Genomic DNA, 17,417 nt, shown 5'->3' on the forward strand with positions numbered 1-17,417 from the left:
TATGAGAGAAATTAAACACACCCTGTCCTCGGAAAATAAATGAACTCCGGGATGGTTAACGGACTTAATCGTCGATAATCGTCGATTATTTAACCCATAACTGCACGTCCTGAACTGTTCAGCATGAGAACTGCATTAAGGTTTGATTGGTCTACTTAGCATTCTCGACTTCTGTACTATTTCTATTTTTGGACGCGGTGTGCAAGTCAGCATAGTACTGCATGTTTGTTGAGGATATCGGTCCATCATCATTAAGGCAGCCTGCGTGCCTTAAAGACATAACGGACTAATGACTGACGCCGTGTCCCAACCGTTTAATCCTGATGCTTCTCATAAAAGCCTGCAGCTTCCAAAAACGGTTCAAATAAGCACCTGTGGAGATGTGAAGTGACATGACCAGCCTGGGGCGAGTGAACCTGATACCGAGGAAGTCCGTTAAGAAGGAGGAGCTGGAGAGCAGAACGGCGCTGTAGCACAGAGCAACGAGCGTGTAGAGCAAATCCATGCCTAGTCCATGCATTCCACCCAACGGTGCTGTAACAATAACAACAACAACAACAACAACATCAAAATACCGATCTCTCATTACATCAAACTGGAACTGATTCAGTTTTCCACTTCCCCAATGTGTGCTTCTATACTTTTGCGCAGGATCTATCTATCTATCTATCTATCTATCTATCCCATACGTATATCCTAACATCTGCATGTATAATCTGTATGTACGTGCTTTGACCAACTTTGTTTCAATTCATTTTAAGTCATATATCATTTGTACAGTAATTTTAACAAGGCCATAAAGCAGCTTTACAGAAATCTGGATGTAGATTTAGATGCCTAACGAGCAAGCCAGAGATGACAAAAAAAAAAAAACCTCTCTGAGATGAAACGAAGAAGAAAACCAGACTCACAATTTTACCCATCCTCTTCTGACTGACCTGGATAAGAGATGTTTCATGCTAGATCTGTATGCTATAAAGTAAAACAGTACTAAATGTGTTGAAAGGATGTGTAGTACGAGCGTATCGTGAATAGGAGTCACGGGAAACTCTTTGTTAAAAGTAAAACTAAGGAGGGGGAAAGAAAAAAAAAAAAGAAAGCGATTCGAGTTTACCAAAATGGCCGCCTTCGGCTAAACATCAGGAAATGACATCACTAAAGAACTGGATGCTGTTTGAGACAGATACTTATACAAAACGTTTTCCCTTACTCTAAACTAGCATTTCAACATCTGAACATCTGTTCAATAAATATATTCATTATAAAATGTTCCTAATTTGTATTTGGTGCCAAAATGAATATGACGCTAATCACACCAAAGTGAAGTGAAGTGAAGTGTGTGGTACCGGTATTGGAGAGGTTCTGTGCAGCGTGTAGTGTAAAGGCCACTCCGTAAATGAGCTGGTTCGTGCCTGTCGTGTTCTGCACTTGGATCCAGTTCGGGTCGGCGATGGCGGTGCAGAGGGAAACCAGCGTGAAGCACTGACACACAGCGGCCGGGGATAAACTCAGCGTCAGCGGCATGGCTACAGGGGAAAAAAGACAAAAAATTATTTATTTATTTATTTATTTAAATAAATCCTAATCAGTGTGATTACCACGGACAAGAATGCAACGTCTGTTTACTCAATACTCTCTTTTAAGACCAATCTTACTTGGTACTCAGTAAGTGAGCCATGTTGAAAAAATGCCCACTAAAGTTTCGCAACACTTCAGTAAGGCCGCCAGGAGAAATTCCCGGAACAGCAGCAGATAATTATTGCTGCAGAAGACATTTCATTCATACTTCAACACTCCCCGAATGTGCATTTACTTGCCAGGAGGTTAATCTGCACAGGACGGGTTGTACAGTACAGAATATCGTGTTATTTCAAGGTTGTAGGTTGTTATTTTAATCTTAATAACTGAAAATGTGTCTCGTCATTAGTTAACAATTCACCATTTCAAGATGTTATGTCATTATTTTGACATAACAAGACAGGTTGTTATTTTGTTATGTCTTCCAGACTCATCCTGTCTACTTGACATCTTGATATTTCGAGGTATTACCTCATTATTCTGACGTAATATTAATAATCTCGTTTTAGATGTAGCGCCACTGGAATTCTACTGGAATGGCTGGTAATTCACTCAAATGCATTTTGCTTATATTCTGATGTTTTCGACAACTTCCTTGCATTAACGCATTTCAACCAGAGTGGTCTCGGAATCCCAGTGGCGGCTCAACCGTACTGGCAGGTTAAGCAGTGAAACCTGCTATCTGATCGACATAAGCCGACATTCAGGTGATATGCTCAGCTTTCCAGATGTTGCACCATCGTATTTAGCTTCTATAGAGGTATTTCACCTAGTGGTCAAAAATGGGAACTGCAACAAGCACTAATTGCTCATTGGGACAAGAATCACACTGCCCCATACTCAGGGGAGAAGGACAAGCTTGCCAAATTGAGCTAGTTAAAAAAAAAAAAAAATACTCTGTGGCCACCAAGATCTTGTTTTATAGCAAATAATCCTAACACATTTCAATAAACAAAGGAAAAGTGCAGACATGGTATTTATGATGTACAGAACCATTTCTATTGTAAGATATATTGCAAAGACTGGAAAAAGGAAAGGTGGGGGGTTTAGGTGTGGATAATGTCCCTTATTTCCCACGGAACGGCTAGGTTCAGGTCTTTCGAGGAAGGGAAACACACCTGCTGCTCAAAACAAAGGTTAAACAAAGCTCAAAACGAGCTGCCAGGCTGTACGCTGGACGAAATAAGATTAAGTAAGATTATTATAGGGTTACTCACTAGATTGACTAAATTCACTATAAGTCAAATGTCATAAGTCTCTCAACTTCAATTTGTCTGAGGCTTATAATGTCATTATTAATGTCGTCCCGCACCCCAAAATCATTCAAATCCTTCAATATAGTTCCATAATGCTGCTTTAATCCATTATATTGAATAAAACTGGTATTCTCTGTCAGGGTTAAGCAGACAGACACATTTATTTTTGTCCTTACACGATGCCCTGATGCGCATGCCTTGGACATTAAAATGTATCAAATATCCACACGCGTGCTAATTTTAAATATGAGTAAGTAGTACTGTGATGGGAGGGGTGAGTATTTACTGTGGAAATAGGTCTGTGTAATGTTCGGTGTTTGTATATTGATCTCTTAAAGAAAAGACATGTATTTTCATACTTCACTTTGTCTGATATACATTCAGATAGCGTTTTCAGTAGAGATGGCACAGATCCGACATTCAGTAAATATATCGGGCCAGTACCAGCAAAAAAAAAATAATAATAATAATAATAACAATAATAAATGAATAAATAAGAATTTTTAAAAGGTGTATGGGATAGCGGAGAAAACATATTGATTGGAACATGATTATTTCGCATTGTGCAGCTGTCACATGTTTGGCTGATTAGATATCTGCAAGTGTTCCTAATAAAGTGGATGCTGAATGTATATCTTTATCCATCCATCCATCTTCTGTACCGCTTATCCTTACTGGGTCGCAGGGAACCTGGGGGTGTACTACAGAAAGATTCTAACTTTAGAATCCTATCTTATCTGTTTGGTAACCATGGCAATTTCACTTAGGACCTCATTTAGGACAAAAGCTATTACAGATTAACATTTCCTAAGCAAATTATCTGATCTTAACTACAGATAAAGATAAAGACAGAAAAAGGATATTACAGAAGCAACCTAACATGACAAAAAAATCCTTAACTTTAAGACAACCCCACTGGTGTCCTAACTTAAAACTTACTTGAAAGCCAACGATAGTAGTCACGTTACAACAGCCACGCTCGAGAATGGCGTTACATTTATTTATGATACAAGACGAAGAACTGCGATGTTCGACGGCGGAAAGACTTTTGGAGGAGCCAGATGATGTGCTGTGCTTTGAAAACAACGGGACAACACCGATAAACAGTTACAGACTTCCACGGAATACGATAACGCAGTTAGCACAAGAAGTGCGACCAACATTACAGACGCCAACGAAGCGTCACGGAGCGTTACCGGTCATAGTGCAAGTGATTGAACGATTCGACATACTCCATTTTTAAAGTGGAAAGTTTACTTCACAGTTCTTGGTTGTAGGTGGTTGCTTGGTAACGGACCTGAGAGTTGATTATCGGACTCGATGGAGCAGTTGAAGACTTCTTAACTAGATTTTGTTAAGAATCCTAAACCGAGTGAAGATTTGCTTCTTGTAATACGAATTTAACTGATCAGGAGCCTATCCCAGGGAGCACTGGACACAAGGCGGGGTACACCATGGATGGGTTCCCAATCCATCGCAGGGTACAATCACACACACACACACACACACACACCCGTTCATACACTACGGACACTTTTGGACACGCCAATCAGCCTACCATGCGTATCTTTGGACTGACGGAGGAAACCGGAGTACCCGGAGGAAACCCCCGCAGCACGGGGAGAACATGCGAACTCCACATACGCAGTACCACGGCGGGATTCGAACCCTCGACCGTGGATATTTTATACTCTTGGCCACACCCGCAGACAGTATACAATAACAACTTAAAATAAATGTTAAGTGTTGTAATGTCTTATTCTATTGGATTTGCTTTCGGACAATAGGCTGCAGTTCTGGACAGGCCAAGAACGAACCACAGCTCAAAGGTTTGAGCCAGAGAAAGTTGTTTTAACCAAAAATGTAGATTTTTTTTTTTTTTGTGTGTGTGTGTGTGTGTGTGTTAATTATTTACTGTCTTCATCATCATCATCATCATCATCACCACATGTTAACATGGAGACAGTGTAACATGCTGAAAGCCACTGCTACAAATGAAATCATCCAGTTATAGATCACAAGGTTTTCATTTAAAACTGCTACATGGATTTAGAGTCTTGGAAAAGATCCTCAGTCAAATAATCGTGCTTCTGAATCCACCCTGAAGATCCAGTGGATTTAATCATGCTTTTAAACGCAGCAGGAAGAGAGATTAAATTCCATCTAAAGACAAATAGAAATCCCGTGACAGTGCACATTGACTATTCCAGGGTTTTCATTCATTTTCATAATAATAATAATAAAAGAATACAACAGAATTGATCCTAGATACTCACTCACCTGCACAGTTTTATCTCCTTTTTCCCCACATCACCAGATAGACCTATATTTAATGAGGACAATCAACTATCTGACAGCTTGATGTTTACAATGAAAACATTTTAATCTCCCGGATGTCCGGATGTAGCCCGAGGCATAGGACATAACGCAAAGCACAAACACTGGAATAAAAATACATTTAAAAATTAAAATAATAATGAAATAAAATAAATAAACCCGTTTTTTTTTGTTTAACTTCTCGAGCAGAAGCGAAACAAAACTGGAGTCCTTTCTGGCGACACGATGAGGCTCAATCCTCAATCACACTCTCTGGGATAGTAAGTGCACTACATAGGTTGTATTGTCTATCCCTGGGTAGTGGGTTTGTATAGCGAGTAAGCAGGCGTTTGGAGTTTAACCTCGTTGCGTAAGATGACTTTATATACAGGGATTTAAAGATAACAGCGACCCCGTGTGGCCGACCTGAGAAACAACAACCGTGAATAAATATATATAAATAAATAAATAATGAGTGAAATCAGCTGACTGGTTGATTCATTTCCGTTACTGTGTACACAGTGTTCTTGGATGTACAAACTACACAAAACATGTTAATTAGCTTATATTTTTACGTTATTATGATGATTATTGTTGTTGTTGTTGTTAAAAATGACTATTTATTAAGTAGATCATTATTTATTAAATGCTGTCATTACTATATATTCAACTCAATTCCATTCTATTTTTATTCACAAAGCAGCTTTACAGAAATATATCAATTCAGGATATAAATTTTACGTTGATCTCTAATGAGTAAGCCAGAGGTGACGGTGGTAAGGAAATACTCCCCGAGAAGACATGAAGAAGAAACCTTTGAGAAGGAACAAGACTCGAAAGGGAACCCATGCCCATCTGGGTGAACAACGAAGAGTACGATTATAAATAATTACCTTCTATAACTGTGTACTACGTGGTCAAAAAGTGCAGTTGTATAAATAACCAGGAAATTCGTTACAGTTCTCACAGGAAGTGTGTTTCGTTCAAGTTATCGCCAGTTCGCTGGTGATGGAGACTCGAGCAAAACTGTTCATGGTAATTGCAGTCCTAAAGTTATGGGAACAAAACTGTCGATATCAATTGCAGTTCAAAGCCATCTACAAGATTTTTAAGTGCTACCATTCGCAGTAATCTCATTGATGTTTAGGCTGCACCATGTGGGGCCATCTTCAGCAGCAACGAGGAGTACCTAATGAAAAAAACGATTCACAAAAAGCTCGACTAAACAAATGTTTTCAGCCTGGACTTAAACACTGAGACCGACTCTGAGTCCCGAACACTAATTGGAAGGCTGTGCCATAACTGTGCAGCTTTGTAAAAGAAAGCTCCGCCCCCTGCTGTAGCCTTCACTATTCAAGGTACCAACAAAGAGCCTGCACCTTTATCGCCACTATTATTATTAATCATATATCACAATTGTAAAACTTTGTTTAACACACTCTGAACTGCATTCAGCTGATATTTCTATCCTCTAGTCCCTCTTTGCTCTTATAATAACCTCCATTCTTCTGTTTCACTGTCCAATGAGACAATCCCAGTCATTTCTACACCTCCTGGGTGACTTCTTACACTGGATAAAATCTGTAAAGGTTCATTTCAGACACCTTGTATTTTACTGGAAATTAAATCATGCTTTTTTTAAAAAAAAAAAAAAAAAAAGGGTTAATATTGTTATTATTCATAAACACACGCACACACACACAACATTCACACATTAGAAATACCAATATGAATAATAAAAACTTTCAGATAGTTCCTCTTTTTAAATTTATTCCTGGTCTTAAAGACATTAAATCTAAGAATAACAAGTGGAAAAAACCCTGACGTTGACCGTAAAGACGAAAAGACTCATGAAACCACCAAACATCGTTCAGTCGACTTTTATTTAAAAGTACGTCTCTCACAAATGTAATCAGTGTGGTCGGAAATGCTGCACGGTGTCTGTTAATCTTGCTGAGTGTGTGTGTGGCTATAAAAAAAAAAAAAAAAAAAAGAGTGTATTCAGGAGGTGGTGTGAATCGTAGGACTCAGGTTGATGAGCATGTTACTGGCTTGCACGAGTTCAGATATGGAGACTCTTCCTCTCTGTTTGATGAACTGAGCCACGGCGTCCATCTCCTCCGGAGTGATGAAGATAAACTTCCCCCTGTCGTCGATCACTCCTGCAGACGGCAGAAAACCGTCGGCGGAAATAAGCAGAACATCAGAAGGATGTTTACTTAGTCAGTAAGTGTCACTAAATTTTTTATTTCTTTTTTAAATTGATTTTCTTCACAGTTTTACGTCTTTAAGCTCACAAACCTGTAATTGTACCTTCCGCTATCAGGTCCTGCAGCCTGGCGATGGCATCCTACAACAAACAGAAAAGCCACTTTATATACGCACTACCTGTCAAAAGTTTAGACACACTCATTCCTTATGTTTATTTCCACATTTTATAATAATAATAATAATAATAATAATAATAATAATAATAATAGTCATCAAAACTCTGGAGTAACACAAATGCAACTATGGGAATTATGTTGTGATAAAAAACCCCAAAATAAATCAAAATAATTTAGTATTTTAGCATCTTCAAAGTAGACACGCTTTTTGCCTAGAATTTCCAGAAATGTATTCTTGGCGTTTTCTTGAGGAATTTCCCTGAGATGATTTTAAACAGTATTAAAGGAGTTCACACCGACGCCGGACTCTTATCGGCTGCTTTTCAGAATATTTCGCTTCTGAGTCGTCCGTTTAAATAAAGATTTTTTTTTTTTTTATAAATAAAATGTTAGTTTTCTAATGAAAGAAACGAATACGTCGGCACGATTATATTTTCCATCTACAACACCGATTTCAAACATTTTATCATACACCTTCAGATCAAAAGGTTTTTAAGATCATGGGAAACATTCCAGTCAAGTGTCCACAAACTTTTGACCGGTGCTGTGTATGTAAATCTTTATAAAATCTTCAGTAAGTGGTTTGTCTTGGTCAGGGTGGTGGTGAATCCAGAGCCTGTCGCAGGTACACTGGATGGTTATAAATTACATTCTGCTTTAATAGTAATTCTTTCAGAACTAAAACAATAGTTTGACATTTTTTTTAGACCCGTGTGCAATGTGAGTTTCAAAATACAACCACGTTCCCCCCAAGCATAAGGGACGTCAACAAGGACGTGCTTTTTCTAATACGCACCTGGGTGCGCATTTCAAAATGAGACGCCAAGTCCTCTAACAGCACCACCTTGGAGTCCTGCAAAAACACAGCAGTTAAACACGTAAGAAACAGCAACATGAGAAACAGAGCGATAAATTAAATATGTTTAAATGAACGAGAGAACGATTCTGTACCTTCACGTACTGGATAAACTCTTGGAGCAGGTTGCGAGACTGACAGGAAATAAAGAGCAGAAATGTCAAATCTTCGAAGATGAGATGGTGATCTTCGTAAAAAAAAATTATTTAGATTTTTTTTTTTAAAGTATTATATTGTGTGTGAAATCGGTGTGTTAAAGCAGAACTAAAAATCAGAGTCGTCACCTCCTGTTCGGTCAGCTCCTCTGCTTCTCCCTGCTCCTCGACGACGAAGGATGCTTTGAGTTTCTGATACTCCTCTTCCTCTTTCCTATCCTGTTCCTCTTTAGCACGACGCTGCTCCTCCTCCTGACAGAGCCACGGGAAAAAATTAAAAAATAAAATAAATAAATAAATGCACGTGTTGGACCAACAATGATTCCCTGGTTACATATGTGATAATTAGAGACTAATAAATATTAAAATTTATTTATATACTAATCTGATAACTAAAATAATATTTCATTTGAACTCTTAATGGAATTTGACCCGGAGATGCATGGGAAAGTGGTAAGACACCCATATAAAACAAAAAAAACACAACAACAAAAGTATTCATAAACATTAATGGAGTGTAGTGACACCTGGTGGCTACTCCGAGTACTTCAGCTTTACACTGACCTCTTTCTGTTCCTGCAGTCTCTCTTTCTCTTCTTCTTTCTTTCTCTCCTGCTCTCTCAGCTCCTGCATGCGCTTCCTCTCCTCTCGCTCCTCCATCTCCACCTGCCACACACACAAAGAAAAGAAAAAAAAAAAAAACCACTCATCACAGCGGGACTTCTTTTAGACTGTAAAATAACACGCACATCGTGTTTGACTTTCATCAACTGTTTGGGACACAAAGACAGTTTGCGTTCATGCCCCAAAATGTAATATAAATGTGACCCAAAATCAAAGTGGAAAAGAATTTGATAAACACTGAAAATGCAAGCATGAATCTGATGTATTTTGATCAAACTGCATGGATTCGTTAAAACCATTAGGCATTAAGTCACAATTAAGTCAAAGGGATGACTCGAAAAAGCTAATATTAGAGCGGAGTTAAACGGCCGACTCGAAGAGCCGAGTATTAGAGCAGAGTTGAAAAGCCAAGTCAAAGAAATGACTCAAAAAGCAAAGCTGAGACAAAGAGCCGAGTATTGGAGCCGAGTATTATAGCAGAGTTGAAGAGCCGATTCGAAGAGCAGAGTCAAAGAGATGACTCAAAGTCCCATGTATTGGAGCCAAGTATTAGAGCCGAGTCAAAAAGCCAAACGACACATAACTAGCTTGAATGATCTACAGCAACTGAGCAATTGCTTGGCTTATGAATGATTGTTGTTTTTAAAGGGTCACTAAAGTAAATTAATTAACACTGATCAACTGCAGATTCGGAATGCACTTGGAGACTGTCTGAGCAGGGCTGTTGTTAAAAGCACTATACAAATAAACAATAATTAAAATATTGCTGTTTTGTCACTCGCTAGTGCAAACACTGTGAGATGTCCATAATCTCCCACCTCTCTCTGCGCTCTCCTGGCTTGCTTTTCCTCCAGCTTCCTCTGCTTCTTAGCGCCCACTTTCCCTGTAGCCTGAGGTCTCTCTTCAGCCTGGGGACTTTCAACCTCCTCATCTTCATCTACCTCTACATCAAGGTTTTCTAAAAAAACAACAACAATAAAGACACAAAACACACCATTTAGATGAGAAATAGCACACATAGAGGATTTCACCAAATGGAAATTGTTTGTACCAATCTCGGGGGCATCTCGCTGTGCACGTCTCTGTGCCATCATCCTGTCCAGGCCTCGGCGACGGCGTGGCATTCCTGCTCCTCGATCCTCTGCCAAGCGTGGCGGCGGTGCAGCAACGCGTGCGATGACATTCTGCCGGTCCTCACGGTCAGCTACTGACAGACAAAGCAGACGAATCGTTTACATTATCAAAATAATCCAGTCCATCATTTTATTTCATAAAAAAAATAAAATAAAAAAGTTCAAAGAGTGTGTTCCCTTAAGCGAATGAATCTTTCATAGCTGGCAACATGTACACGATAAAGGAAATACAACAGACATCTTGCACTAGAAACCTGGATCATTTGACTCACTAATAAGAGCCGACTCTTCCGACTCCCAAGTTGCACACGAGTGCATACAGGACATCAACAAGCAGCAAATTGCCTCATACACACAGCTGAGATTCACTCTCACACACCTCACCCTCAACACTAACCTGTGGATACATTTTAATTCATTTACTCAAGAATTACGGCAGTGCATACATTACAAAATATGAAAAACACTCAAACGGCTCGTATTTGCGACTCAGCTGTCAACGTTCACCCAAAAGAGCCGTTTTTCGTGTATGTGAAAAGAGCCGACTCAGAGAGTTGATTCTCTGAATCAACTCAAAGAGTAGGGCCACCTAGGAGAGCCGATTCAGTAAACCGACTCCTTCGCTAACGACACACCACTATTACACGTAGCTGACATGGACGTACTGTATATATCGCACATTGTTGCAAATATTCCTGCCATTCTGCTGTTAAAACGTCAACAGACGGAATGTCGAAGACTTTCTCCAACATCTCAATATAAACATATTCTGACAACTCGAGCGAGCGAGCCGGCTAGTTAGCGTTTAGCTTTCTGGGAAATAAATAAATAAATAAACAAACTTGTCGGGATTTCTTTAGCGAGGTTTTACTCTCACCTTCTGTTGTGCTTCCACGGATTTTCACGGCGAATATGATCAGAACGATTAAAATCGCCGCTGCTACGAGATAAACAACGACATCCATTGCAGCTTCAATACAATTTATCTACATAACCACATTCGACAGCACTGACGCCACTTATGCCTGTGTGTGTGTATTATTTTATTTTAGAGCGCCACCCAGCGGCCCGGAGGCGCCATGTTCCACAGCCTCAATCCTCTTCTGCAAGTGTAGTGTACCACATGACGTGTTTACCAACTTTTATTAAATCTTCCCATCCTATATTATTCATTTTAAAGAACATATAATAAAACAAATTTTGTAGTCATATATGAATACTATCAGCATTCTTTATCCTCTTTCGACAGAACGAGAGGAAAATAACTTTTTGTTTGTTTACGAGTCTTATGGAAATGCGTGGAGCTTTTCTTAATTTTCCCTACATATTGTTTATTCTAAATCAAGCTGCAAATCCAAATAACCTGTTTTCAGTCATTAAAACTTTTAGTGAGCATGCCATACTCGTATTAGTTATGCAAAATGGTTACAACTATATATTTAAGCTAAACAAATATCTAGAGAGATAGGCGGATACAAAAGTACGAATAAAACGAGCAAATAAGCTCAAATGACAAACAATATAAAAGTGGAAAAGATTTTAATGTTGTTAGCTCAGTTAAAAATCCTGGAAAATGTTTGATAGATTGGTTTGGTGGAAAGAAATTCAAATGTTGTTACTCATTCATCTAACTTTCCCTGAATGCAGGACAGACTGGAAGAACGTTGAATCAGACTAACCTAAAAATGTCCTCTGAAGGGCATCCTAATGATGAGTTGAGCCATTATTGTATAATTTAATACTCAAAATTAGTAACACTTATGCTATTAACAGTGATGCACTTGGAAACGATAGTCACAAGCAAAGTAACATCTGTGTATCTTTACTGATGAAGTTTGGCGCTTCCGAACATCAGGTCTGACTCGTACTGGTTCTGCCTGCTTGCTGGGATGGTTTACGTTGTAAATTCTTTCAGTGCCCAGGATTTTGTTGCGACCTCCTGCTTCAGTCTGGAATATTCCTCCGCCAGGACTTCAAACTCCCTGCCGTAGATCTCGAAGGACGCCAGTCTGGACTCCAGCGACTGTTTCTCCATGTGGCACGCCTTCAGCTCAGCACTGAGCTTCTCCCTGAGAGGAGAAGCGAAGAAAAAGTCACAGTAAATAAGTAATAATTTAATACGTTTTATTTATACTGGAAATAAAGAAAAAGAAAGAAAGAACGGCAAGGTAAAAAAGGAAACAGAACGCAAATGGAAGATAAAACAGTAAGGAGAAAAAGTAGGACAAAGTAAAAAAGAAAGTAAAATAGAAGAAGTTAAATAGAAGAAAGTTAACTCAAACTAAAAGGAATAAAGAAAGTGCAAAAAAGAGCAAATGGGAAGCAAATGTGAAGGAAAGATGAAATGGAAAAGAAAATAGGGAGAAGAATGAAAGTGCATGAAAGGGCAAAAGAAAAAGAAAGAAAGAAAGAAAGAAAGAAAGAAAGAAAGGGCATAAGAAAATGAAAGAAAGAAAGCAAAAGAAAGAAAGAGCATCAGAAAGAAAAAGGGCATAAGAAAGAAAAAGAAAGGGCATAAGAAAAAAAGAAAGAAAGAGCATAAGAAAGGGCATAAAAAGAAAGAAAGAAAGCGCATAAGAAAGGGCATAAGAAAGAAAGAAAGAAAGAACATAAGAAAGGGCATAAGAAAGAAAGAACATAAGAAAGGGCATAAGAAAGAAAGAAAGAAAGGGCATAAAGAAAGAAAGAGCATAAGAAAGGGCATAAAAGAAAGAAAGAAAGAAAGCGCATAAGAAAGGGTATAAAAAGAAAAAGAAAGAAAGAGCATACGAAAGGGCATAAAAAGAAAAAGAAAGAAAGAAAGAAAGAGCGAAAGAAAGAATGAAAGAAAGAGCATAAGAAAGAAAGAAAGAAAGAAAGTCCATAAGAAAGAAAGAAAGGGCATAAGAAAAAGAAAGAAAGGGTAATGCTCTGATTTAACACATTGATTTAACATTTCCACTTGAGGTACATCTTCATGTTTATGCTGAAAGAAAGAAAGACGGAGTGGTTTTGTTAAAGACGGAGTGATGAACTTTACTCACGTGATTTTCTGATGCGCTGCGATCTTATCTCGTGTGTAGGAGTCGAGCTGCACCTCCAGCATCTCTGCCCTGTAGATATACAGCGACATTAGTGCCAGGATTAATGCCTCAGGTTAAACACACACACACACACACACACACACACACACACACAAATTCACACGTTTCAGGAGAGAACCAGAGCACCAATAAGAAATGGAGGAAAAGCAGGTGAAGCTCCACACAGAAATGTTACTGAAGCAGGTGAGTAATATTCTTGTGAGGAACCTTAGTGATGATTTAAACACAACACTAAACTGGGAACTATAATCTCCATTAGCATCGCAGCTCCAGCAGAAAACTAAAGAAGTGAACGTCGGAGAATAAAGGTCTCCGCTGATCAGGCACGTTAAAGGAGGAAGGCACATGTAGGCTGTAATAAAACAACAAATAAATGTTAAAAAGCAGAAAAGAGATTACCTTATCTTCTGAATTCCAATCTCACATTTGGCCTCAAAGTATTCGATCTTCTTCCTGTCGAGTTCTTTCTGCACGTTGAGTCGGAGGTCGAGGACAAGCGTCTGTAGGAGCTGCATGCATTCCAGCAGTTCCTGTCAGAACACAAACACTATAAACAAGACCTCGGTGCGTTTTGATCAAATTACACGGATTCCTCAAGACCATTAGGTCTGTGTGATACAAATCAAATTTTCAACAGGGTCATAGGAGTCGAACGATCTCTGAACCAATAAAAAAAAAACTCGATCCGCAGAGGGCCGACTCGCAGGGTAAACGAAAGAGCCGATTCAAAGAGAGTTGATTCAGAGATCCGACTCGAATCGCGGTTTGTCGGATCTCCGAGAGATGAATCGAATCACAGAGACAATTAGAGCGAGGCGACTCATAGAGAACAGACTTGGAGAGAGCTGACTCAGAGAGCCGACAAACCGACTCGGAGAGGCGATTCAGAGAGATACCCGGCTCAGAGATCCAGAAGAGCCGAAAAGCAGAGTTGGAGAGAGACGATTCAATGAAATGCGAGTCGGAATGAGCATGTGAAAAAAAGCAGACTCAGAGCGAGCCAATTCAGAGACAGCTGACTCAAAAATCTGAAAAGACGGCTCAGAGCCGATTCAAAGAAAGTCAACTCCAAGATCAGGCAAGCCAAGCCAAAGAGCCCGAGCCCCATAGAGCCCGAGCCCCATAGAGCCCCATAGAGCCCGAGCCCAACCCCCCAGTGACTCACAGAGAGGTAGGAGTGAGTTTGGCGCTGCAACAGGGTGCCGTTCTCGCGGTTCTTCTCAGTCAGACTCTCTGCTCTGCTGCGCTCGCTCTCCAGCAGCCCTGGCAGCTTCGAAAGCTTCACACACCTGAGACCCTCGCTTTCATTTTCTAAAACACAAAACAGAACTTTAGTTGTCATCGTCTTCGTTATCCCAGATGCTCTGACCTCAGCTTCCAGGACATGTCAAATAAAACCCCAGTTTGGTCGTAATGTACAACGTGTATTTTCTGGATGTGGGTTGAGACGGTGTAAGCGGTTTACCCCACTCGGGCTGGTAGTAGGAGAGGAGGTTAAAGAGTTTCTTCTTCAGGTGCTTCTGCAGTTCTATCGGTAGCCTCTGTTTCATTTGCCACACGTCCTGTTTGGAGAGAAACGTTTCTTGCTGAAAACGGCCAGGTTCAAACCTTTCAATCGGACAGTTTTTAACTCGCACGTTCATCTTACTCTGCTGCGTGTGTGTTTAAGTTAAAGGGTGAATACGTGTGATGGAAATCTACCTGCTGTGGAGGCAGCTGACTCAGCACTTTCTCAGCAGAGAGCCCCAGGACGGGGGGTTGCTCCTGGCCGACGGTGCCGCTCGGGTCCAGCTGCCGGACGCACCGAGCCACCAGCAAACACCGCTCCAGAGTGAGATAGAACTGCACAGAGAAGCACAATTAGAGTTAATAGTCATTTTGTATCCATGTATCATCAATGACAGGATACGCTAATGCTAACAACAACAACGCTGTTGTAAACAGAAATTTTCAGCTTATTAACCTGGAGTTTTGACTAGCTGTAAACTGTAAAACCTTCTTGTTAATACTGTAAGCGTTCTTGTTAATAACGGAACGGTTATAGTCTCCCACCGTGTCCTCGGCTGGTCCTGCCCTGTCGTGGTGCTGCCTGAAGCGATATTCCTGGACCATCTCTTGCAGGATTCTGTGCACGCTTTCCAAGCGGAGCCATCCCAACTTCTGCGCCCGGAGCTCCTTCTCTGCCTGCACGGGAAAATCGTTTCGTTTTTACTTCCTCATCCACAAATAGACCTCAACACCAACAACCTCACTGTCTCGTAGTTGCGAGTCAGTGTCACTAGTCATGTAACGCTCATCATGAACTGTTTCTAGAAAATACATATTTCTATTCTAATTAAATTCTATTCTCATATTTCTTCTAATTAAAGCCAGTGTGACTCGTGTAATCCAGACTGGAGCGTGACTACCTTTTCCAGCTCTTTTCTCAAGGGTAAAGTCAGTCCGGTGCGATCCATGTGCTGTGACAGCGTGGCCAGGAGCTTGCAGAACAGAGGGTTCTGGATCAGATCATTTTCGGTCAGATGGCACAGCGGGAACGCGGACAAAACTGAAGTGACAAGAAGAGTGAGAGTGAGAGAGATATGGGGAATGACACAACCTACAGTTTCCATAAAGACGCTATACAAATACATCATAAATGACAAAATACACCATATGGACCCCTGACTATCACACCCATATGTACTTGTTGAACATCCTAAAAACTACACACGGGCGTGACAGTCAGGTGTCCACAAACCTTTGGCCATAGAGTGTATAAGCAAATGTCAACAGCTTATTGAAACTGCCATTACATACAGTATGAACATCTGAAAAGAGATGTGTACCTTGCTGATGCAGACTGTCTCCTTTACCCACTGATGAATCTGGACACGGCAGCATCACAACCTTTACAGCAGAGGACGTCAAAAAATATAAATAAACAAAATGAATAATACAGTGTTAAATATATCAACTGGTGCAACAGAGGAAGAGGAGGAGGCTGTCTTGTCCCTTACTAACTAGCTAATCCATTCCAAGAGTAACCCAATAAGCCGACTAGCTAGAAACCTCAGTCCAGTCCGTACAAATCCTCTTCGTTTAACTATTATTTGTCCAAAAAAACTGTTAGAAATCTTCACAGATTGTTTAGATAACTTACAATTATGTTTTGCTTTAGCAACGCCTTCTGTTATTTGTATTTACCGCCAGCATAAACAACTTCGGCGTTCGAGTTCTTCTTCGTCGTCTTCTTTTTCTTCTTCTTGAATTAAAATGGTTAACGTCCAACGTTACGGTGTATTACCGCCACCTGTTGGACTGGAGTAGGTACGCCAGAGCTTCTTACTTTTAATGCATAAAAAAAATCTTATTTTTATTTATTTATTTATTTATATCTTTTAAATACACTAAGGGCAAAAAAAATAATTCTGACTCACTTTCTCTGACTCACTTTGTCCTCAACAGGTTAGCTGTGTATCCGGAGTCTATACCGGGAACACTGGGCATGAGTCGGGAATATACCCTGGACGGGATTCCAGTCCATCATAGGGCACCATTCACACCTAGGGTTTAATTTATTTTAATAAACCCACCTACTGGTATGCTTTTGGGAGGTAGAAGGAAAATGGAGAACCCTGAGGAAACCCACAGGGAGAACATGCTTAGAACACAGACAATAACCTGAGGTCAGGCTCGAACCAAGGACCCTGGAGGTGTGCCACCTGCAAGCATTTTCCTCTTGGTTTAAAATACAGGGTGTCCCAAAAGTCTCCATACAGTCAGGGACTATGTTTGCCAGCACCATGTCGGTTGTATGTTCATGGACGTCCATATATATTTTGCGAAAAAAGTGTTAATTTCCCCTATGTATGGAGACTTTTGGGACACCCTGTATATTGTTCTAAATATTCTTCTGGGAAGGATCCCATCAGAGACATTTATATTATTTCTACTGAGTCAGTACTTATCCAGAGTAATGCATATGTATTTGTCAAATTGTTCCACACATTTGCCATTTCCAGGGTGTAAAAACAAATCCGAACAGCT

At 40.1% G+C, this 17,417-nt stretch overlaps 3 protein-coding genes across 4 annotated transcripts in view; all 3 read right to left on the reverse strand.

The window, feature by feature from the left end:
* The window catches only part of LOC128603634 (transmembrane protein 127), a 7,196-nt gene extending 1,602 nt beyond the window's left edge, over positions 1 to 5,594 (reverse strand). The window contains exons 1-3 of the mRNA XM_053618207.1: positions 5,115 to 5,594; positions 1,347 to 1,526; positions 373 to 534 (exon numbers count right to left, since the gene is read on the reverse strand). Coding sequence (XP_053474182.1) covers positions 373 to 534; positions 1,347 to 1,524 — 340 coding nt within the window. The 5' untranslated portion in view covers positions 1,525 to 1,526; positions 5,115 to 5,594. The remainder of the gene's footprint in view (positions 1 to 372; positions 535 to 1,346; positions 1,527 to 5,114) is intronic.
* A 1,420-nt stretch (positions 5,595 to 7,014) lies between these two features.
* On the reverse strand, positions 7,015 to 11,348 carry ddrgk1 (DDRGK domain containing 1). Of its 2 annotated transcripts, none has more exons than XM_053618205.1 (9): positions 11,183 to 11,348; positions 10,224 to 10,379; positions 9,991 to 10,130; positions 9,113 to 9,214; positions 8,678 to 8,800; positions 8,489 to 8,527; positions 8,334 to 8,390; positions 7,452 to 7,500; positions 7,015 to 7,312 (listed from the first exon to the last, which is right to left on the reverse strand). In XM_053618205.1, exons 1-9 carry the CDS (start codon positions 11,268 to 11,270, stop codon positions 7,152 to 7,154), a joined length of 915 nt encoding a protein of 304 aa, XP_053474180.1. In that variant the 5' UTR covers positions 11,271 to 11,348; the 3' UTR covers positions 7,015 to 7,151. The 2 variants fall into 2 exon arrangements, with proteins under 2 accessions (XP_053474180.1, XP_053474181.1); XM_053618206.1 differs by having other exon boundaries at positions 10,224 to 10,376; positions 11,183 to 11,346.
* On the reverse strand, positions 11,349 to 16,659 carry haus4 (HAUS augmin-like complex, subunit 4). The gene is made up of 10 exons (XM_053618204.1): positions 16,531 to 16,659; positions 16,217 to 16,277; positions 15,797 to 15,936; positions 15,441 to 15,572; positions 15,090 to 15,230; positions 14,854 to 14,950; positions 14,554 to 14,699; positions 13,788 to 13,918; positions 13,329 to 13,397; positions 11,349 to 12,374 (listed from the first exon to the last, which is right to left on the reverse strand). The coding sequence occupies exons 2-10, from the start codon at positions 16,269 to 16,271 to the stop codon at positions 12,200 to 12,202; spliced, it is 1,086 nt and encodes a 361-aa protein (XP_053474179.1). The 5' UTR covers positions 16,272 to 16,277; positions 16,531 to 16,659; the 3' UTR covers positions 11,349 to 12,199.
* Positions 16,660 to 17,417: the final 758 nt, after the last annotated feature.

Source organism: Ictalurus furcatus, chromosome 28 (genome assembly GCF_023375685.1).
Source record: "Ictalurus furcatus strain D&B chromosome 28, Billie_1.0, whole genome shotgun sequence".
Lineage (NCBI taxonomy): Eukaryota > Metazoa > Chordata > Actinopteri > Siluriformes > Ictaluridae > Ictalurus > Ictalurus furcatus.

Excerpts from the sequence above, each read along its gene's own strand:
- ddrgk1 (XM_053618205.1), bottom strand. The coding sequence starts at position 11,270 with ATGGATGTCGTTGTTTATCTCGTAGCAGCGGCGATTTTAATCGTTCTG. Across the intron at positions 8,391-8,488 it reads AGTTTATCCAGTACGTGAAG|GACTCCAAGGTGGTGCTGTT; the intron begins GTACAGAATCGT and ends GTGTTTTTGCAG. Across the intron at positions 7,313-7,451 it reads AGCGGAAGGTACAATTACAG|GAGTGATCGACGACAGGGGG; the intron begins GTTTGTGAGCTT and ends TGCCGTCTGCAG.
- haus4 (XM_053618204.1), bottom strand. The coding sequence starts at position 16,271 with ATGCTGCCGTGTCCAGATTCATCAGTGGGTAAAGGAGACAGTCTGCAT. Across the intron at positions 13,398-13,787 it reads ATTGGAATTCAGAAGATAAG|GGCAGAGATGCTGGAGGTGC; the intron begins GTAATCTCTTTT and ends GTATATCTACAG. Across the intron at positions 12,375-13,328 it reads GCAGCGCATCAGAAAATCAC|GGAGAAGCTCAGTGCTGAGC; the intron begins GTGAGTAAAGTT and ends TTCTCCTCTCAG.